A 22719-nucleotide genomic window follows, 5' to 3' on the forward strand; every position below is an offset into this window, starting at 1 on the left:
ACAGGGGTCTGTACAAATCATATAACATTTATCTACTATCAGTTTCTCAAATAAGCCAAGTTTTGTTTCCATATTGTCTGTTTCATATTATATTAAACTAGAAATACCGTTGAGGTTTTCAGGACTTTTGTTTGGACGCCACAATGAGCTCAATTTGTTAACTTTGTGTTGTTATGTTTGGACAGGCTGCTGAGTTAGCGGAGTTCACTGCCAAAATCGCTCTGCTCGAGGAAGCCAAGAGGAAAAAAGAAGACGAAGCAACAGAATGGCAACACAAAGTAATGTAGCCCCTGCATTTACATAAATAGTCTCTGCTTTTATTTTGGGATACAACAACTGGTAATCAATTCGTAATTATTATTAATATTATCATAAATTATATGATTAGACTTGTATTTTTTTATTATTATACAACATTTGTATTCTTGTTTTTATTGTATTATTATTTTCATTGTATTCTTTAATTAATTGTATACATGTTTCAACTCACTTTTCATACTGATATTATAACATTTGTTTCAAAAGTTATTTGACTTAGATGGCAAACCGACCCCGTGCCTGTAAAAGTCTTCAGGTATGACCTTGTGCTTCAAATCTTTCTGTAGACTCACTATAAGTGTCCATGTGTGTCTTTTTGCAGGCGTTGTCAGCACAGGACGACCTGGAGAAGACCAGAGAGGAGCTGAAGTCGGCCATGACGTCTCCTCCGGCGCCAGAAAACGACGAGGAGGACGAAACGAGCGCCAAGGCGAGCGCCGAGCTCCGAGGCGAGGGCGTGATCCACCACAGCGAAGAGGAGCGCGTCACTGAGGCGCAGAAGAACGAGCGCGTCAAGAAACAACTGCAGGTACAGCTCAAACATTACTCTCTTTTAAAATTCTGTTGAAAATCCCGATATGATGGCATCTTCAGATTTAGATTGCTTAATTGTCCATTAAATTGGCAAGCTCTTACACGCGTTTTCAGCTCTGGCTACTTTTGGAGCTGAAAAGTACCGGTTTTTCCTGTTCACACCGCAGAGGCTCCGCCTCTTAGCTCCGGAATCCGGTTCACTTCCAGCTCCAAAAAATTGTCGGTCTAGAGGCAAGAGCTTCGGAGCTAAGAGGCGGCGTCGCTTACGTCTCTCTTACGTCGAGGCGGGGGAAGATTCGTCGTTGAAGCTGAAGACCACAAAGAAGTCTTGCATTTCGCATGTGATGTTTGTAAAGTTCCAAGTAAAGTCGTCCCTTGTAAAGTCGTCCGATGCCTTCCATGTCGTTTCGTAAGAGGATAACCAAAGCGAACAGAGCTTCAATACAATCGGCCATTGTTGTTGTTGTCGATGTGAGGGATTTCCGCGGTTTGGATTTTATGAAGCAGGCACGTAAACGGTGACGTCGGGACGCAGCAGCGGCAGCTTGGTGTGAACAGAGCGGGAGCAGAAGAGGGAAACCGGAGCTGAACCAGAAAAGCTCCCGCTCGGAGCTAGAAAGGGAAAAGGTGTGAAAGCTCTTATAGAGCGGTGCAGGGATGACGTATTTTTGTAGACCGACCCGGAAGTAAGCTGCGCAAGGGTTCCCTTGACGTTGAAAAGCAACGGGATTTCTCCATAGGATTTTGGAATATTGTAAAAAATAAGATCTGTGGAAAACGAACCTGTTTGATAAATGCCGGATAATCTCCACGTGTCTACCCTACTTTTATCATTTTCCAATCATAAATCTAATCGCCAGAAGCAAAATGCTAACGTTATGCTATCAAGGAACTACAGCCGAGTACAGCAGCACGACTTCATCGTCACGCCAACTTAAGATCGATATTCAAAAATACAGATACCATTTTTGATACAAGTTGAAGCATTTGTGTTAACAGTTTTCAAGAGCGCAGGAACTTGCTTTCAAGCAGAACTGGGCAAACAAACTTAGCGGGAGTGTTTACGTGTTCGGCGTAAAGACGTACACCGTCCTCGACAACTTCTGTAGTCCTATTCAGCCAAGAGCCTAAAAGTCGCAATACGATAGCATCTTCAGATTTAGATTGCTTAATTGTCGATTACATTTGCAAACAGGCTCTTATTGAGATCGGTCACAGAATGTATTGTTATTTCTTTTTACTTGCTATCATGCAATCTGAATCTGAAGAAGGAACTTCAGGTACAGCTTAAAACATTATTTTTTTATATATTATTCAATTTAGCATACCTTCCACATACCTTGCACATTTTGCTGATATCGTGCAGCCCTGTGTCACATAGCAAGCCATGCTAGTGTAATACAAATGTTGCATAACGACATAATAATAATAATAACAATACATTTCATTTGTATAGTGCTTATTCTAGTGCTCAAAGACGCTTTGCATAATACATCCAAATACTGGCTTGATACATTTTAAGGTGGGGTAGGTCATTTTGGAGAAACCAGCTCGAGTGCGCTAGAATTTAAAAATACACAACCGGAAGAAATCTGCCACTTCCTCACAGAGCCCCTCCTCCAACACACAGGAACGCGCTCATGACCAATGAGGGCACGAGATCAGTTTGTGCCCAGATGGAAGGCTGACAGGCAGGTAGGCCATCCAGTTACTTTAGCCGGGCCGGCTCAGATGATTGGTCGTACTTTTTACAGCGCCACGGCTTCCACAGATGACATTTTGTTATAGATTTATTGTCAAAGCACTTCAGATATTCATTGCTATCGGGATGTTAAGAGCATTCCATGGAATATAACAAAAAGTGTATCTCGAGCCGGTTTCTCAAACTTACCTACCCCACCTTTAAGTTGATGCATCGTGGCTTATTATGACTTATTCTAAAAAAAAATCCACCACTGATCTCATCTATATCTCTCTCTCTTCTGTCCAGGTTCTGAGTTCAGAGTTGGCCGAGGCCCGCGATGACACCAAGAAGACTCAGAACGACATGCTGCACGCTGAGAACGTCCGGGCGGGAAGAGACAAATACAAAACCCTGCGCCAGATCCGCCAGGGCAACACAAAGCAGCGCATCGATGAGTTTGAGTCCATGTGAGCCGTGGAAGAAGGGTGGACACCACGATGAAAAGAAACCGTTTAGTCTGCCACGTCAACGCCTCACACAAACCTGCTGCCTCCCCAGGAACTCCTGATCTTATTTTTCTATCCAGGAGAAAGACCGGCTGACGGGCTTTGTAGCTACGCCAAAGCTCTGCCTAGCAGTGGTTGGCCAATCACACTGCTTCCTGCTTTTTAGAGCTCCGCCCCCATCCCCCCCAACAAAGCACACGTCTTTTAATCTGTCGGGAAAATAGCAAGCAACATATCCTGGCATGAACCTGGACTTCTCCCCCCTTCTACAGTACTGACTAAGCTTGCATGTATGATAGTTAAACGACAGGACCTTTAGACACAACCGGAGGATTGGTTGATGTCGTGCTTTGACTCAACAAAATGAAAAGGCCATTTGTAGCTCGTCGATATTACCGGCACGGTTTTCCGTAACGCTTTAATATCTGTACCTTCCTTTTATGTCAACAATTTAAATAATTTGTTTAAAAAAGAAAACCTGCCTTATCGTCTCATTTCCTTTCAGTCTGGTTACTTTTTGTTGTCTTGTGTTAGGAAAGTCAGACATTTAGTTATCATTGTTCTGTTAATATTATATCAGCTAATTTATTTCTTCTTCTTGAATGGTTGTCAGTTTACAAATGCTCACTCTGATGAGAAAACTAGATTTGCTTATTTTACACTGCATTCAGTTAGATATTTGTTTAAATATATATTTTGCCCCACAATAAAGAATGAATTTATATTTCTAACTTTGAAGCCACAGTATGATGATGAGTCCGGACTGAGGTAGATTTGGATTCATTCATAGAAGATTTTGTGTCAGATATAAATGTTCGTAACCTGACGCCTGTGTGTCTTTAATTACTTTTCCGTTAGTGAATTATTTGACTATGCGTGAACACACAAAATAGGGAAATGGCTGAGTCACTTCTGGATTTGAACACTTATTACTGCACCACTTTATTGAGAACAAAAGGAAACGCATAAGGAACGCATGAAAGCTTGAGTAGGGCTTTTATTGCTTACTTTTACATCACACACAAGAACAGTCAACATTTGGCCACAGTTTCCCAGAGACAGGTTTGTTTTTCGTGCTTCAGCTTTGGGTTTCATTGCCTAAAGCTCAGTAAAGTTCAACATGCCTAAAGCACACACATTTGAAGAGCCCCACTCCAAAAGACATGTTTTCCTACAATAATAAATACATGAAAAAAGACCAGATAAAACTTGTTTGTGGAAAAGCATTCAGACATTTTTTTGCAGTTTAAAACAATGCCCAAAAGCGTAGGTACCTCTGACTGGGCTTAATCAATAGACCTTATAAATCATCACAGTTGTACACATGTTTTGGAATAAAACTCTTCATCTGCCAGTAGGACACGGTGAAACAGCAGCAATGGTCAAACACTTTAATATCTTCTTTTACATTTTGGTTTAACATAACCACCATTGACCTGAGCAAAGGGGAAACATTGAAAAGCACTAAACATCTTACTTGGCTTTGGTCCCCAAAAAAGGTGGCACTTTATTTTGTTCTGTCACAGATACAAAGCGGTATTAAAGCACAGAAGAAATAAAGATGGGATTAACTGGGATAAAACAGGGACATTGTTGCATTTTTACATTTCTTTCACATTGGATTTAAAAAAACCTGAGTCCATTTTAGACAAAAGAGCAAGACATTGCAAAACAGCAGGCTATTTGTCTAAATGAAACCCACATAAATTCTTAAAAGTGTATTCAGACTCAAGGAGAAAAATGCCAGAGGATGTGTTCACTGTGGAATACAGGTTACAAATATTCAGTATATGACCTTTGTGTCTGTCAAGGTATTATGAGAGCCTGCAGCATGGATTTGATCCCTGATATGTTTAGCAAAAAAGGGTAAAAACCTTTGCTACCGTTTTTTACAACAATGCTATTATAGTTTACAGAAGAACTCATAGGCTACCTGAAGTCACATACCTTCTTTAGAAATTAAAAGGCTGTGTCGAAATTGCATACCAATACAGGATATACACTAAACTTGGCATAACAAATGATCTGCAAAGGAATTTCCAGCGAAAACGAATTTAGCAGGAATGTCTAAGTATGAGACTATAGCTTACTGGACATAGCCTACTGTACACAACTACCCACAATGCTGCGATTGATGAAAAGAAAATGCTAGAGCAATACATAATGTACTGTAGAGGTAAATGTGCCTTAAAATAAACTGGGTAAAAAATGAAATGGGGGTAGCCTAGCTATGTTTAATTTTAATTCAACGGACGTACCTTTAACTTTCAAATACAGTTAAGCAGATAAATTGCATTGAGTTGACCTCCTGCTGGAAATGGCATTCCTAATCTTTAATCTAGTAGAAAGTATGCAGAACATAAAGATCGAAACATTAGGAGGCCTATGTGATTTCGAACACAGCCTATAGGTCGTTCTCCCAGAGGACATTTTGCACCGTCACATGAGAACAAGCACAGGTGTAAATGCTCAAATGAACAACAGCTGAATTCAATTAGCCTGCTTCGGGTTCTGGGCGCTGGTGTGGTTTCCATGCTCACAGAGACACTTTAATACAACAAAGCCATTGTTAATGTAACTACTTACACCTGTGCTGAGAGAAAGACCTATACACGTTTGCTAACAAGCTAGCTTATTGCTACTCGAGTGGAGGTAGACGTGCAGACAGAAAAGTGTGATTTTCCAAAGCTGAAGAACTCATTCTTACTTACAGAGAGGCTTGAGAAAAATAACAGAAAGAACTGCAATGATAGATTTGCTGTCTCACACACACTACATACACACACACCATGCTACATGTTGCTAGCTAAAAAACGAACAGCTAGCTAACACCAGTAGAGCTAGTAGCCTACTGTTTGTTGTTGAAAAACGTGATCCATGATAACGTGATAAATAAAGCGAGGTGGCCATTTGCTCAATCCTGAACACTGTCAAGTAACCTTTGCGGAAAAAACAAACACAACATTAGCACAGTTAGCAACGTGTAAATCCCTTTAATCAGCAATACTGACTTGAATCTCTTCTTGCAGATAAACATGTACAATTAGAAAAATAGCTCTTAACAAGTTCATGATAATAGAAAATATTTGTTCCCCAATACACTATTAGGGTTTAAATATCCACAGGAATGTTGACACAACACCTTTTAAGAGGTTTGTTTAGTAAAGTTGTGAGTATCTTAACCCTGTAGCACACACAAGCACACAGTGCTAGCCAGACCTACTGACTTAATCAGCCGTTACTTTAAAGCACAAGAGAGCGTCAGAAAACCAGAAAATAAACTGACAGACAGGAACGATGGAGGACCTGCTCCTGAGGCCAACACGGTTGAAATTACAGTACAGCCCTTGAGAAAAGAGCTTTTCAAGTAAGAGAGCTTCGAGACAACAACGAAGAAAATGTTGTGGTTTAAGCTTCCTGGGAAAGGAATCCAAAGGAGAAGAAAGCTTGTTATATTCTCCCAACCCAGTCTCACGGCATTTCGTTTTATAGTCACAACATTTATTTAATCTATTGATTCGTGTTCACCAACACGATTTTTGCATTTTTTTCGTGTCACACAGAACGATTTTAAAAGCAATGTATTTTATTGGTAGTTTCGTGCCTGCACCACGTCTTTTTGTCCAGTCGGGTCTTGGAAGACCAGAAGCTGTGTGGTTCATAAAAACATTTTCTTACTCAATATCTTACCCTAACGGCCCGTCCACACAGCGGCGTGCGTTGACGCTTCACCATTCACTTTGAATGGGGTGACGTCACTTTTAGCCGAAATGCATCGTGGGAAGCGACGCGGAGCGTAGCTGGCGTGGCTCGCTGCAAAAGTTGAGCAATGTTCAACTTTTGACGCCTCGGCAGAAGCGTCAGCCAATCGAATCAAAGCCAGTACAAGCTCTAGCCAATCAAACCGCTGCTTGTGTGTCAACGGGCGGGAGATTCATGTGATTGGTTGTTGGTCGGGTTTAAGACACGCCCGCCGGCAAGCGTCAGCGCACGCCGCTGTGTGGACGGGCCGTAAGCCTAACCCTTTTATTTTAAATTGTATAATGTCTGAGTTTTTTTGCCATCCGCTAGGAAAATAAATGGAGCTCAGAGCCTCAGAATACGGAAATCTGTATTTATAAAAAAAAAAAAGAAAAAAAAAATGTCCTTCTAATTTGTTATTTGGTGCAGGCACGAAACATACTACGAATATAAATACATTGCTTCTAAAATCGTTCTGTGTCAGAATACTGAAATCTGTTTTTTTTAAAAATCTCTTTTTCCTTCAAATTTGTTATTATTCACATTGCTTTTAAAATCCTTCTGTGTGACACGAAAAAAATGCGAAAATCGTGTTGGTGAACACGAATCAATAGATTAATTTCGTGGCTATAACACGAAATGCCGTGAGACTGTGTTGATTCTCCTCTGTTTTAACGGCAAACACTATTGCCACGTATTTTTGTATTTCTCAACTCTCACTCCAAAGGTTTCAGAAATGCTGTTCTGTGGTGGACTGTGACACTAGCAAGGCTCCAATCTGTCTCATAAGAAATAAGACTACATCCCCTTTTAACCATATTTGTTATTTTTAACACCTTTCAACCACGGTCAGTAGATTTTGGGCTACACAGTACCATGCTTGTATCATGCTTTCAGTTTAAAGAAACAAGATCAGTTTCTGTTTCTTGCCCATTGAAAAAAGGGAATAAAAAAACCCCTCATAAATATAGGCTAAGTACCAAAGGTGACAAAGTTTGCCACAAATACTCAAAATATTCAACTCGAAATATATATTTTTTTCATATATTCTTTTATAAAACTTATGATCTTAAAAATGTTTATAGGATACAATTTGTATCAACAAAGAGAAGTGTCATCTGGCTACTAGATATTAAGATAATCAGGCAAAAGTTAGTTTAGTTCTCCAAACAGTTCTTCAGACATTGCGATAATCCCATTGGTTGACATGGTAATGAAATAGTAGTAATACAAATATCTGTTATTATATAAATTATACTAATTATCTCTTCTGATCCTTTTAATTTTTTTTTTTGATAACATAGAGATTTGTTTAAGTGTGATAATTCAATTAATACATAGAAAAAAGCCATCGAGGCTGCCCCATTTCAACAATTCATATTAGATTACTGCTGCCTTAATAATCGTATTCTGATTCCATGCTGCTTGATGGTCAGAAATTAATAAAAAAGATTATTACCACTTATCGTTTTTTATTTAAATTAACCTCATGTATTTATTTACTCAACCATTAAGTTGTAATTTAACCAATGAGATAATCAGAGCCTCTGAGACAAAGTTTGTGAAACTAAAAAATACCATCTAAGTACAAGTATTTCCAGTGTTGTCATACTCTGAGGGAAGATTTGACTTTTAAGAAGGCGTTTTCCAACTTTCACCTGTCCTGTCTTTTACTGCAAAGCTATGAATGTAACAGAGGGAGTTAAACCCTATGTGAGGGGCTGAACCTTCCCTTTGGTGTCACCACTGACAAAGGAGGCCCTGTGTTTCATGCAAGACAGACATTCACACACATTAAAGGTAATAAATTAACACGTATTTTAAATTAAAATCATAAAAATACCAACAATCTTCTTCTCTCACCTAAACATTTATGGTGACCATGCTCTACTGCCACAGTCATATGATATTGAACTTTGACATGATTTAAAGATAGAAAAGAACAGAAGTTGTGTTACAAACAAAAAAAGAAGTCAGCACTGAAAGCTGATAAAGCGTGAAGTCAGCTGACAGGGCTATCCTACCAGAGGAAATAAACTCTTTTTCAAAAGTGAACAACAGCTTGGGGCTTTCGAGTGGAGTTTTTGCTATCTTCTTTTGTGGCTGCCGAGTTTCACTTCCCTGTGGGGAAAATCCACCAAATATCACCAAATCAACTGATCGGCCACCTGTCAGTATACAGAGAAGCCCTTGCTCCATTTGTTGAGCTAATCTGAGCATTAAATACGGCAGGAAAATATTCAAAATGTGTATTTAAGTTGTACAATTTAGTAGATTCCTTTACACACCCCAAGCTGTCATCATCTCAGTGACTGGAAAACAGAAGTATTTCACCCAGATGGAAAGTACGAATTTGAGCTATACCCTGATATGATTGCCGAAAAGAAAAGCTGCGAGAACACAGCAATAACAAAAAAGTGCAAAAAAACATAATAATTTCAAAATATGTAAATAACTTAAAATATAACAAATTAATTAATTTAAAATTGACAACACTGTCACCCTTTATGACACATTTAAAGCCTCCCCAAGCACCCCAATTTCCCTTGCTCAAACAATAAAATTAAACCCGACTTTACTTGATCTTAAGTGCTGAAATAGCAGACATATTATAGAAAAATATGGCAATTTGGGGATCTCCCTTTACAAAAAATACCATTAGAATTAACAAGACTTCCCTGCAATAAAATAAGCAGTCCATTAACAACTTAAGGAGCTTTGTATCTTGTGCTTTTGGTCTACGTAAGTCCAACCTGACTTGAATAACTAAGATGACCGAAGGCAAAAAACCTGCAGAAGACATCTCAGTTAAGATGAAACTGTAACTTCATTCAAGAACCGTGCTGCGATTTCTCCATCAGAATCGCAGCTGCGAGCTCCTGAGCGTCCACCATGTGAGAATTCCTGGTCATTACCATCCTCACTAAATCTGGCGGGAAGATGCGGCACAAGTTAACAAACACCCTCTCCCTGAGGTCCTGGTATCGACCTAAGGCAGGAGGCTCCTGGTGCTGAGGCACTGAGGGCAGGTGGCCTTTGTGGGTAGTAATGGGTGGAAGGGATAACTGGTGAAGGGGTGGAAGACTTGATGCTGAAAGGCCATGCGGTGACGAATGGGTTTGCCGGCCCCAAGGAGAGTGCCAAGCCTTCTCATGGACTTCTGGAAGGCTCTGGAAAGCATACGGATCATAACAAGGCTTAGGGGACTGCTGGTAATGTGGGTCCCAGTTCATCTGATGCTGTAGTGGTGGGTTAATCACAGAGTGGTTCCTTCGGGATTGAAGTGGCGACCCCTTGTACATTTGGGAGTCCTGGAGCCCACCGTCCTGCCAAACGGAGCCCATCAAATTGCGGCCAAGAGGGGAGTTCTGAACGTGGGAGTGAGCCGATTGGGGGGACCGAGCTGAACATTCCCCTTGGAAACTGCTCCCAAATGGATGCTGAAAGTGGGGTGGGATGTAGGCCGAAGGGGACTGGAAGGGACGAGGAGATCCATGAGAGGTGACAGAAGCTGGCAGGTCTTCAAGGACATAATCATGTTTTCTCCGCAGAGCTTGAGGAACAGGATAGCCATGAGGATGCTGGCCAAATCCAGGAGGAACACGGCTTACAGCGTGGGAAAACTGGCCAGAGCAGTGGTGATGGTGGTGAGGATGGTGGTGGTGATGGTGGCACTTGTGGCCATCGTCTAACACGGGGTCAGGGGAGAAAGAGTCTGAGCTTAAGCTTCCTTCACTGCCAAAGTCTGACAGCAGCGATCCACCTCTCAGATCAGCAGGGAAGAAGCGTTCAGGACTCTGTGGCACAGCCAGACCGAGGCTGGAGTAGTTCTTTACCATTGAGCTGTAGCTAGGCTCTGGAGACTCACATCTGTGGTAGGTTTCAGCCTGGCTTGGTCCAGAAGCTCCAGAAGCCCTCCCTCCACCAGTAACCCCAGGATGCTCCCAGTGGTCAAAGCTTCCTAATGACGGGGGCCCGCCTGGAGCAGGATACCCAATAACGCTGCTGCTACAGCTGCTGCTGCTGCTGCTGCTTCCCCGACGCCCATCCACTTTGGACTGGATACGAAACCTGTCCTCCACGAGGTCGGTTAAGGAGCTCTGAAGGCTGGGGTTCGGCTGTTTCTTTGGGGTGCTCTGACTTGGCCCAGCCTCCGCCATTCCTACTGCTACACCGTAACTTTGGCTTTTCACTGTCAGGGCATCTTCCAGCAGGCCTCTAGAAGCTACTACTGACATTTTGGCACTGGCACGAAGCTCATCAGCCACGGCACGCTGGGGCTGGCTGCCTCTTTCAGGGTGGTAAAACTTGCACTTGTGGCCATATGTGCATTTCTTACCTAAGGGACAAAGAAAGAAAAACATTCTTTATCAATGCATTGGAATGAAAATATATCATTGGTTCATGGAAAACTTTCGCATCGTTTTAATCTAGGGGGAAGAAGGCACAACAAAAAATACAGTGAATATTTGTACCATAAGGACACGGCTGCTTCCTGTGCTCAGGAATAATAGGCCTTTTCCTCAGGAAGTTCTCCAGACTGGGTCCGTGTCGTCCCAAAGGGTCATCTGGTGGCATGAACCTGAATACATAAATAATAGATTAAACAGCAATCAAACATATTCCTAAGCAATATATTAAATAAATAGATACAACTGACAAATGGAGTATCTTTTGTACAGAGGGGATTTGATCAGTGAAGCAAAAGTGAAGAACAGTCAAAAGATCAAAGGAACATAAATGAAAGTGTCTTTTAAGCAAAAGGGAAGTCCTCAAAACATGCAAATAGAAGAGGGAAACCGGCTTGGTTTTAACATCTTTCACAAGTGTCTTTTGCACTGACAGAAAATAAGTTGTTTTCCGTGTTCTAAAATAATTAACAAATTCTCCAACTGAACATCCCTCAGGCATGTGTTCCTTACTTGTCATTTACAAAGGAGTACATCAGTAGACGCTCATCAATGAATTTCTTCCACTCTGGCTTTTCATTGGCCAAGTCGCGGTAGTTGTCATTGGAAACAATGATGCCGGCGGACTCGTAGGCCAGTTTGACGATGAAGCGGTCATCGTAGCAGACCACTCTGCGTCCCTGCACGCGGCGAGACGGAGTGAAGACCAGAATCTTCTCTTTCTCGAGTCGCCGTAAGACGTCTTGGTCTAAAGAAAGACAGAATTCAGTTCAGCGGAAAAAAAGTTGAAGAAAGTTCCATGTTTGAAGGAATAAAAACGTTAGCAATTGTTACCTGTGATGAGAGCGTCGGGACGGGACTGCTCTTTTCTCCAGGCAGGGACGAAAACAGTTATGTCTCTGTGGCCTTGCTCCAAAAACCAGTCGACAGCCAGCTGGATGCCTTGGCAGGAGAAGACCTCCTTATTTCCATGACTGAAAGACATTTAGGGAACGGTCAGTCATGTGAAGACTTGTCTTACTTAATATGACCTAGTTTTGCCAACTTATACTCTACATCAGTAATATTAATCATTTACTGTGGTTAATAGTTCCTTTGCTTTTTACTAATATTTAGACTAAGTTAAAATGCACATTGACATTGTATCGCTACTACCTCTGCTTTTACCACTCTTATTTATTTATTGTGTCTATTTTTTACCGCAGTGAGAGTTGCCAAAGAAATGTATATTAGAAAGATATATTCTATTCTATTCTATTTTACAAGATGGGGTTTTATACGGGGGGCATCGAGCATCACGCATTAGTGCATCCACAATGTAAGATATGGCTACGTAGAAGCAGAAACCTTTTACTTCCAACATGTGGTCTTCCTCACCTCATGGCTACGTTGCTTCCATCAACAACAACTGGCCTGAGGTTCTCCTTGTCGTCCAGAATCTGGGACGGACACAGCATCCGACAGGAGTCCAGAGAGGAGTTGCTAGAGGAGGCGAAGGAGCCGTTCAAAGAGGACAGAGGAGAGGAGGAAAGAGACTGGCAGGCAGTGGAACCTCCTTGTTGCTCCATCTCGGTCTTGGTTCCCAGTTTGACCAGCTCACCCAGGATGTCGTTGATGAGTGCGTCGGGGCCCAGTTTCCTCAGCACCAGCAGCACCAGCGCCTCAGGGTAGCCTAGCTTGAGAGCAAACTCCACTTTGGCGCGGTATTCCGTGGCGGGGTCGGTGGGAGATGATGCTTCTGGCTGTGGGGGGTCTGCAGGGGTTCGGTTTGGAGACAGGTCCAGCCTGACTGTCTGAAAGACTGCAGAGGACTCTTGGAGGTGTACATCCTGCTGCTCTTGCTGAGGGTTTGGAGTTTCTGAATTGGACCCATTCTGGAGCCGCTCGTCGTCACTGTCAGAGAAGTTACTGCAACTGCTGCTGCTGCTGTAGCTTGAATTAGTGCTGAAGCTTGTGCTGCTGCTACTGCTGCTACTCTGGGCTCCTTCTGTGGCCGACGAGACCCCTAAATGACCAGCGACCGTCACAGTGCTCAGGCCGACCTGCCGTTCAGCACCGTCCACGTGGAGGTAGTCCAGATCCAGCTCCAGGCTGTGCATGTGGCCTGTTCCATCCTCCAGGTGGTCCTTCACGCCCATGAAGCTGTCTCATACATCCAGCTCCACGTCCTCCGTGACCTCCTGAGTGCCTGACAGACCCCACTGTTACTGCAGGTAGGACGCAGCTCACTGACTCGTTGTGGGAGAGAAGCTTGGGGGAGACACAACAAGTGCATGGTTAGATTCCCGAGGACTCTCAACCCGGACAATTAGTCGATGTGTTTGTGGGGCATCAGGTCAGAGGTATCGCGTTCTCAGTGGGACATGCGATACATTTAAAATCATATATGTTCCTTTTGCGATGCTTAAACACACAAAAGGTGAATGTTACCTTCAGACCAAAGCACTCTAATCCAACCGTACAAATGTACATCATTTAAAAGATTGTTTTTTCTGTTTGTTGTTCTCTATAAAGATGAAATGAATCCGTACAAAACACGGTCCATTATAGAGCAAGACTGCTGCAGCCATGGCATTGGTTGCAAAGCACCTCCAAAGCACGCTTAAAGTTGTATTTTTGCCACTGACAGACTCAGGTAGTAATCAAAGGAAAGGACCCCACAGAGAAAGAGTCGTGTGTCCTACCTTCAGGATTCTCTCAGATCTAAAGGGCGTCCGGCTCACATCGTGATCAAGTCAAAACCTCTGAGCTAAAGATCAGCTTTATCTGCCTCTCCTGCCGTCTCAAGTAACCTCAGCAATGCCAACAACTCCAGTTCCCCTCTTCATCAGAAACATGAACATAAGTAGTCTTTAAAGTCTGGCAGCTCCAGCTCCAAGTGTACCTATTGAGCCCTCACAACAGAGTCCTTTGATGATGCATTAATACAGCAGGCTCTTAAAGGTAACAGGGGCAAGTTGGAACTTCCCTTACCTGCCCTCCCACTTAGTTACTCATTTGCATTTTAGCAATGAGCAGCATCAATAAGACTTGAGGCCAGAAGCCAGAAAGCTGAGGAAACTGCTCTGATGACCTCATATAAGCATGCTCCCCCTCCCATTGGACATGCCATGCTGGGCCCGCTTGTGTGTCGCCAATTGCAAAACCCTCATTGGCTGTGAGCTAAAAACCCTCCCAGTTATTTATGAATCCAAAAACGTGTGCACGGAGCTTTAGCCTCGGCTGCAGATTATAAATGTTACACGTGTGAAGGAACCTTTGACATAACAAGCATTCATGAATCCTCACCACTGGCTGGCGTCTCTGGTCAAACCGGCAAAACATTACAGCAGCAGATCGGGATTCTTGTTACGTTTCCGCTGCAGCGGGTAGCTCGCTTTAAGCGTGCCGAGCCGTGCGGGGCCCGTTTTTGGTTGCGCTTCCACTTGGCCTAGTTTTGGCCCGGGGCGACTTTTTCACCTTTTTTCTAAATCGTGGTTCTCGGGCCAGGAACAACCGGGCTGAGTCGGGCTGAGCATGCTAAACTAGAGAGAGAATCGCTGGCAAGGGGCTACAACTACAACAAGATGAACATATTTGATTTAATTGTAATACACGTTTCAAAATGATGCCGAAGTAACAACATACTGATACCGGTTAGTAAAAACCATGAATGACAGACGGCAGAGAAACACCCTTTAAAATGCGTGTTTTCTAAATGGAGATTGGCTAAGCTAACGTTATATATGCTCCGACCGTCCACACTCACAACAACGGCCTACAGACATAAATAAACCAGCGACTGTATTCTCCATGACACAGGCAGTCTGTGGTTTGGACTTGTTTAACTTCTGTCTAGTTTCTGAACAGATATGAGGAGCTGTGAGCTCTGAGTGCTAACAGCTAACGGCTGTGTTGTTTCTCTGGGGCTCTCATTGAAGATGACGTCACGGCTCCGCCTACACTGCGTTGCTATAGTAACTGCCCCAGTTCCTAAACTGTAATGGAAGCGCAGCATTAAAGTGAGCCGGGCCTAATAAGGCCTAACTAAACCGAGCGAGGCCTGCAGTGGAAACGCGCCATAAAGGGACATTCTCCATTTGCCTGAAAGGTACAACTGTATCTTTGGGGAAATGGTGTCTTATAAGGAATGGATCATATTATCGTGACACTTTCCAATGTACAACAGCAACACATAACCTGTTACTCAAGAGTGTTGTGTGAAAGGTTTTTAAGATGCCGAGCTACAGGGATATTGTTGCTTTGTGTGCTGTTTCACAAACACCATTCAAACGTTATCAGCAGTTGAATGGTCACTATTGATGGTAGTCGCTGCCATTGTGATTGCGATGCATCAATCAGACCACACTGCACCTCGTGAAGATGAAACCAAAGCATTGTTAAAGCGCATAAAGCGGGATGTTTTGAACACAAACACAACAACGTCTTTAGGCTTAGACAACAAAGCTGATGTTTAGTTTCGTGAAAGGTTTGTGTTTTGGGTCAAAATAACTGCCAGACCAAGAGAAGCACGTCAACACCATGTTGTCCTTCAGCAAACACCGGCTTCCTGGATGAAAGGCACGCGTTTCATGCTATGTTTTGCTTTATAATAAATCACCTCAACAACGACTAATCGCCGCAGCTCCACCGAGCTCCACCACTCACGGTGAAGTCAAAGCAGGATTTATAGGCTTTTCATGAAGGATGTAAGAACCCTTGATAGAATAAAAGGTCCACAGCCTCTTTTCCTTTCCAGTGTGCTTCACTTGTTTGATGAAGCAAAGACGGATCTGTTGTGATGGGATGTTGTACCGTGACCCCTTTAAAATAAACACGTGTTGCTTGCTCCTACATCTCTCACACACACACACACACACACAGACACAGACACACACACACACACACACACACACACACACACACACACACACACACACACACACACACACACACACACACACACACACACACACACACACACACACACACACACACACACACACACACACACACACACACACACACACACACACACACACACACACACACACATAGCTACACTTAACAAAGGCCTCCTTAAATGATCTTTATCCTCGCATCTAGTTCAGTCTTGTTTGCTCGATGCTTCACGTTCCCTTCGTACAGCATCAGGGCTTTTGTTCGTTGTGCTGCAGATTAGAGAACAATGGGCAAGGTCCTTCTTACAGTTGCCTCTCCTTGTCTTTTCGCTAAAGATGATTTTAAGTCAAAGGTCGGCGCTCACTGGATCCAACGCATTTAACACCGCTTCACAAAAACAACCGCCGGTGTCAGTGTTTGAGTGTTAGGTTATTTATCCGTGGAAATACCCGTGAGGGGTTTTTCCAAAGCATCAAACTGATACCAGGTCTGGTACACGGTGTTACCGCGGGACAGCGAAGCACTTACATGAAAGCAGTGTCTGTCAAGCATCTCAAGGAATAATTGAATTGGAATAAAACCTTTGATAGTGCTGATTTTGCATAAGACAAAAGAAGCTGTGCAACTTCAGCAGGAAATATAACGAGACTGTTTTACTACGCTGAGAGAACGCGAAGTTTTCCATGATTACCGTGAGATCAGCTGCTTTAAAGACGCCTTAGCTTACTCATATTATGCCTACATTTTGATACATACAGGACAGCCATCTTTTTAAAATAAAAATATATGCTAGTGTCAATTTGGATACTTCCATTAGTGGACTTTCCTGTCATACGCTGTGTTCTTTCTTATTGACTTTGGACTGGGTGGTGGGGTCTCAAATCGAACATGGTGCTGTACACTAATTGGAAAATAGTTATCATTACAGAATGCTACATTTACCAAAGAGACAATCTATTTCTAACACCAGTATAGTTGAACGTAGTGAATGCAATTTTAATTGATTGCAATCATAAGGGTCCAAGTTTTTGACATGTACAAGTAAACCACCGGAATATCTAGCTCTCTTTAACATTAGTACCTGAACAATAAATTACTTTAAAGTAAGTAAAAGTCCAGCACCCTAATCCTTTTTCTTTAGGCACTTGAAACACAATCTTTATCAACCATTCCCAACACATTGAGTCAAAAGTCTCTTCGCTAAAGCCCCGGAAAGCAGGGTCCTCTTAATGTCTCGACCCGACGTCTCAGCTGCCACGCCGCTGTTTGTCACCCTGAATGCCACAAGAGAGCTGGAATAATTTACTTCACCAACAACAAAAGAAGCACAAAGGGAAAGAGTGAGAGTGTGTGTGTGTGTGTGTGTGTGTGTGTGTGTCAGGGGGTGGGGGGAAGAAGTGTGTCTGGCTTGCCGTCCTTCAACAATGCAGCTGCCTCCCAATCTGTCCCCCTGTGACGGTGCTATTGTTCTCACTCCCGAGCAGCGTGCACAGACGGAGGCTGGGGGGCTTTTTAAACCCGTTCACCACCACACCGCGCACACACACACACACACACACACACACACACACACACACACACACACACACACACACACACACACACACACACACACACACACACACACACACACACACACACACACACACACACACACACACACACACACACACACACACACACACACACACACACACACACACCAGCCTGGGTCACAGGTTGCCAGACGGAGACTTTGAGGAGTCAGCAGAAATATGAAAGTGACGCAGCGAGTGCGAATGGCCTCGTCAGAATCAGACTGTATGCATTATCATGGCTCTAATTCTCTGCTCTGACTTTACACAAATATGTGAAATAAGACGAATATAACATCATATTGGTGGATCTACTCTAGAAGCTCTCCTATGGTGAAAAAAGCCCAAATAATCAAATCCGGAGGACGAAAAGCGTCTGCCGTAGGTCATGAAAGTAAATTACATTAAAGCAAATCTCATTTTGGAAAAACAGAAGCTGTTTTCGAACAATTACCACATTATAAAAGTACAATAACATCACTGTTGTGCAATATGTTTTAATGCTGTCCTTAGTTCTTTGTGCACTACTTGTAATATAACACAGAAAATACAATGCGTACTACATTCATCGAGCAGCTATTTCATTACTTCCTACTTATTCACTTTATGTAACGTTGCTGCTTTCCCTTTTAGTAATTGGAATGTTAAATAATTATTTGATTCTAAATGTGTGTTATTGTGTGCATGCCACTTCACTAAACAATGTCTTAACGTGTCTTTATCAGTAGTGTTTCTTTGCTGTGACAATGTAACATTCCCCTCTGTGGGACTGAACTACCTTTTGATTCGTAATACAAGCTGAAACGTATTAATGCTCATCATCACTTAAGATTTAGTAAAGTGAAATATTGTCTCTTATTATTTCGCAGTCTTTCCACAGCAAATACTAATTATATTTTCACTGTTTTAGTTCTGTTTCTTCTTCTATTTTAAGATTGTTTAAATGTTTATTTTCTACTTTTTTTATTTCTAATAATGTGCAATACTTTGTTTTACATGCTGCTGCAACGAGAACATTTCCCAATTTGGGATCAATAAAGTATATCTTATCTTATCTAATACTATAACTGTGGCTGCTGTGGAATATTACAGAAGTCGCATTTTCTTTTGTGAAGAACATGGATGTTGACACAAAATAGCTTTAGCGAAATGTCACAAATGAACACGCAATGAATGATCTACAGAAACATACAGAAACTAAACTATGGATAGAAAACCAAATGATGTTCATTATGGAACGTTTTATAACCATTTTTTGCTCTCAAAACTCTTTTTGAAAGAATATGAATGACTTTTAGTGTAATTTAATGTACTGACATGTTGGTGATATTGATATGAAATTAAAAACAGTTTGCGCAAAATAAACTTTATCGACGAGCATAAAACGGATCACTTCCTCCAGTAAAGACCGGCTTTAAGGGTTTTGCGATTATATACATCTGCACAGGAAGAAATGATGTATGTTTGGGAAGATTGTGCTACGAGCTGAAGGATTGCTGTCCAGACTGACAATCTGATATAAAAAATAAGCCTGTAATGGCTGCTTTATGGTGTTCTCTGCAAATCAAAACTCCAAGAATATTGATTTACAAAATGGATTTTCTGTATTTCATTCGACGTCTTTCAATGTCATATATAAAACAGAATGAGTTGTAATTTGACCCTTTTTTGGTTTCAGCAACAAACATTTAGCGACTTTTCTGTTGAACAAAATCGCTGCAACTGGTCGTCATTTATTTGCGTAGTAATTCAGATTTGTTGGTTGCTCAACATGATGTTTTTAAACGTCCTAATGTTATGATAATAATAGTTCATAAAGATGATTTCAGCTCAGAAAGGCTTCTCAATCTTAGTAAAAGGTTTTCAAACAATTACCACATTATAAAAGTGGTAATATATATATATATACCTGGCTGCTAAATCCTCAGAACTGTTACAGGATGTGTATTTTGTAAATTATGTAACTTCTTTTATTATAATTGATGCATGCTTCTTCGGTAACATTAAGCTGTCTTTGGCTCTTTGGCTCTGCTGTAACAATGTGAATGTCCCCTCTGTGGGACTCATATAGGTATTCTGATTCTGATTCCATTTGCCAGGGTTTGGAATCCAAGTCCGTACGAACATAAGGAAAGAAAAACTCATCTACCAAGTACTTTCTCTATAGGTGTGTAAGTGGGTGGGGGATCTTTCCACAGTGAGCAGATGCTTCGGCCTCCACCTCAGTGACCCAGCCTGCCTGCACTCTGTATCTCAGTAGGTGTCATGATGATCCCCGGGTTAGCCCCCATGGGGGAGTGTATGGAGGGATGATCCCCCCCGAGGCAGACCCTGACCGGTCCCTCAGGGCCGACGCATGGCTGCCATTTGCCGGCTGAGCCCGGAGAGCCAGTCTGCCACACAGAGACCGGCTGGGAAGGGGGACAAAGGGGGTGTTCAGGGTTGTGGGGGGTGGGGCTATATATGGGCAGAGGGGGCAACAGATGCCTCCTGAAACCACAGGGGACCTCCATGAAAGCATCCTCCCCCCCCCCCCCTCCTGCAACTGGTGGTGTCCAGATTCAGCCTCAGTGATACATATCACCACTGTCTGTGGGTAGCACTCACTTTCACCTCTTAGCTGTGCAGACTCTCAGTCCCTTACGTCTTTTTTCTACTCCCCTGTTACTGAACCCACGAGCATATTTCCTCATATTTTGTTCCGCAACCATCACTAAATACAATACATCCTTATTGGTTTGTGATTGACACAATCACCACAGTAAAATCCCACCTGTTCAAATAAGTCCTGTAGTGCTCACCATCATCTGTTCCCATCATTTGTGTCCACTTTGATTGTCTTCTCCATGTTTGCCTGTTTGTGTTTTTATCATGGTTTGTTGAAGTATTTATACAATTGTACGGTGTCCTTGGGTGACGTGAAAGGCACCCTTAAAAAAAACTAGTACTATTATTATTATTTATTAAATTTGAGTGAAATTGAACTTGTTATTGCATTGTTGGGGACACCCAAGGAATGTCACACAAAGCCTTTCCGTCCACCTCAATTTCACTCATGAACACACATTATATATCTACTTAAAGCTTCCTAAGTGAATGGAGTATAAACTACTTGGTAAATTGCATGGCAACACATCCAATAGTTGAGATTTCATTCTAGAAGTTGTAGACGAACGGACATTGCTACCATCTGTTAGCATAGCTTAAACATATTATGCTTTTATTAGAGGCTTAGTGTGTCTATAAATACATGTTTGAGTGTTTTCTTAATATGGAGATTTGAAACTTTTAACATGTAAAACAGATTTAAGCTAGAGACAAAAGATCATCACAACTTTGACAGTTTCTTTGCAGTTGTTGAGATTTGATAAATGTTATGCTGGAAGTTGTAGACGGACGGACATTGCTATCTGTTAGCATTGCTAAAACATACTATTCTTTAATTAGGCTTTGCGTTTCTATAAATGTAACTGTTTTAGTGTTATCTTAATGTAAAGATTTGCAACTGTTAACATGTAAAACTGATTTAAACTAGAGAAAATAACTCAACTATCAGAATAACTTTTACAGTTTCTTTGTCTGGCTAACTCTTTGCAGCATTTTGGTCATATAAGCATACAAAAGTAAGCTGTTGTTGAGTTAAACTTATGAGTTAAGTTCAAACACTATATGTTTGTGGAGCATGATTAGGGAAATTTCAAGACAAAAAAGGATGTAAACAATGAACAATGCAAAACACTACAACTTATGATAAAACATGATAAGGGTGCTTTCAGTATTCCTTAATATGTAAACCCAGGGCAAAAGCACAAGAAAATAAAAAACACTTACCTCACAGCTCCAAGAAAACAGAAACGCAGCCAAACAGGGAAGGCAACAACTCCTACGAATTCTTTCCAGCAAGGGTACCTTTGGTCATTCCAACAATAAAGCACAAAGTCAAAAATAACTTCAGGGGGAGTTTCCCAATAATGGTGGTTGTAAATTAAGCCCAAAATTCCTTATTCAAGCAAAATCTCAGTATCCAATCTCCAGTATCCAGTACTTAAAGAGTTGGAGAAAGTAAAGCTTTGATTCAATCCAAGAGTCTGAGCAAAATTAGTTTCCTGGTAGCAGCAATCCTATGAGAACAGCCTTGTTTTTGGTTGAGAAGCAGAGTGCAATGTCCTGAGGCGGCAGGTTAAGCAGTGTGACTGACAAACAGATGGAGTGTAACGCATCTAGCAGCTTCCTCCTCCTCCTCCTCCTCCTCACACTGGGTCTGCCTCCTGACCAATAGGAAGGCAGAGATCTGACCACAGACACACACGTCTCACTTTGTCTGTCTTCACTGTAGATTCTGTACACACACACACACACACACACACACACACACACACACACACACACACACACACACACACACACACACACACACACACACACACACACACACACACACACACACACACACACACACACACACACACACACACACACACACACACACACACACACACACACACACACACACACCAATCACCCCTCTCTCCACCAATAGAAAGGGACTCTAAGATAAGCAAGGATCCTCCCCCCACCCCAAACAAACACACACACACACACACACACACACACACACACACACACACACACACACACACACACACACACACACACACACACACACACACACACACACACACACACACACACACACACACACACACACACACACACACACTCACACACACCAATCACCCCTCTCTCCACCAATAGAAAGGGACTCTAAGATAAGCAAGGATCCTCCCCCCACCCCAAACAAACACACACACACACACACACACACACACACACACACACACACACACACACACACACACACACACACACACACACACACACACACACACACACACACACACACACACACACACACACACACACACACACACACACACACACACACACCACCAGCCCATCCGCCGGCTTGAGCCATGAATGGACGAGAAGGCGTGAGTTGACAATGGTGGGGAGGGGGACACAAAGGAGGACCCTCGGCGGGCAGCTGCACACACTCTCCATGCTCAGGGCCA

The 22719-nt window shown here is 42.4% G+C and overlaps 2 protein-coding genes across 3 annotated transcripts in view; one reads left to right on the forward strand and one right to left on the reverse strand.

The window, feature by feature from the left end:
- Positions 1–3875, forward strand: part of LOC117466690 (radixin) — a 60954-nt gene extending 57079 nt beyond the window's left edge. For both annotated transcript variants that reach the window (XM_034110086.2, XM_034110087.2), the window contains exons 13-15: positions 186–278; positions 641–847; positions 2843–3875. In XM_034110086.2, the coding sequence (XP_033965977.1) occupies positions 186–278; positions 641–847; positions 2843–3007 (465 nt within the window). In that variant the 3' untranslated portion in view covers positions 3008–3875. The remainder of the gene's footprint in view (positions 1–185; positions 279–640; positions 848–2842) is intronic.
- Positions 3876–8334: 4459 nt separating this feature from the next.
- LOC117466983 (probable ribonuclease ZC3H12C) lies at positions 8335–21504 on the reverse strand. The gene is made up of 6 exons (XM_034110525.1): positions 21479–21504; positions 12570–13442; positions 12027–12166; positions 11706–11940; positions 11259–11365; positions 8335–11122 (listed from the first exon to the last, which is right to left on the reverse strand). Exons 2-6 carry the CDS (start codon positions 13328–13330, stop codon positions 9615–9617), a joined length of 2751 nt encoding a protein of 916 aa, XP_033966416.1. The 5' UTR covers positions 13331–13442; positions 21479–21504; the 3' UTR covers positions 8335–9614.
- Between the last annotated feature and the right edge of the window lie 1215 nt (positions 21505–22719).

The sequence above is a fragment of the Pseudochaenichthys georgianus genome, chromosome 21, assembly GCF_902827115.2.
Source record: "Pseudochaenichthys georgianus chromosome 21, fPseGeo1.2, whole genome shotgun sequence".
NCBI lineage: Eukaryota > Metazoa > Chordata > Actinopteri > Perciformes > Channichthyidae > Pseudochaenichthys > Pseudochaenichthys georgianus.

Bases quoted from the DNA above. Each gene is read 5' to 3' on its own strand.
- LOC117466983 (XM_034110525.1), bottom strand. From the start codon at position 13,330: ATGGGCGTGAAGGACCACCTGGAGGATGGAACAGGCCACATGCACAGC. The intron at 12,167-12,569 runs GTGAGGAAGACC...AATGTCTTTCAG, and splicing joins GGAAGCAACGTAGCCATGAG to TCATGGAAATAAGGAGGTCT. The intron at 11,366-11,705 runs GTAAGGAACACA...TTATGTATTCAG, and splicing joins TACTCCTTTGTAAATGACAA to GTTCATGCCACCAGATGACC.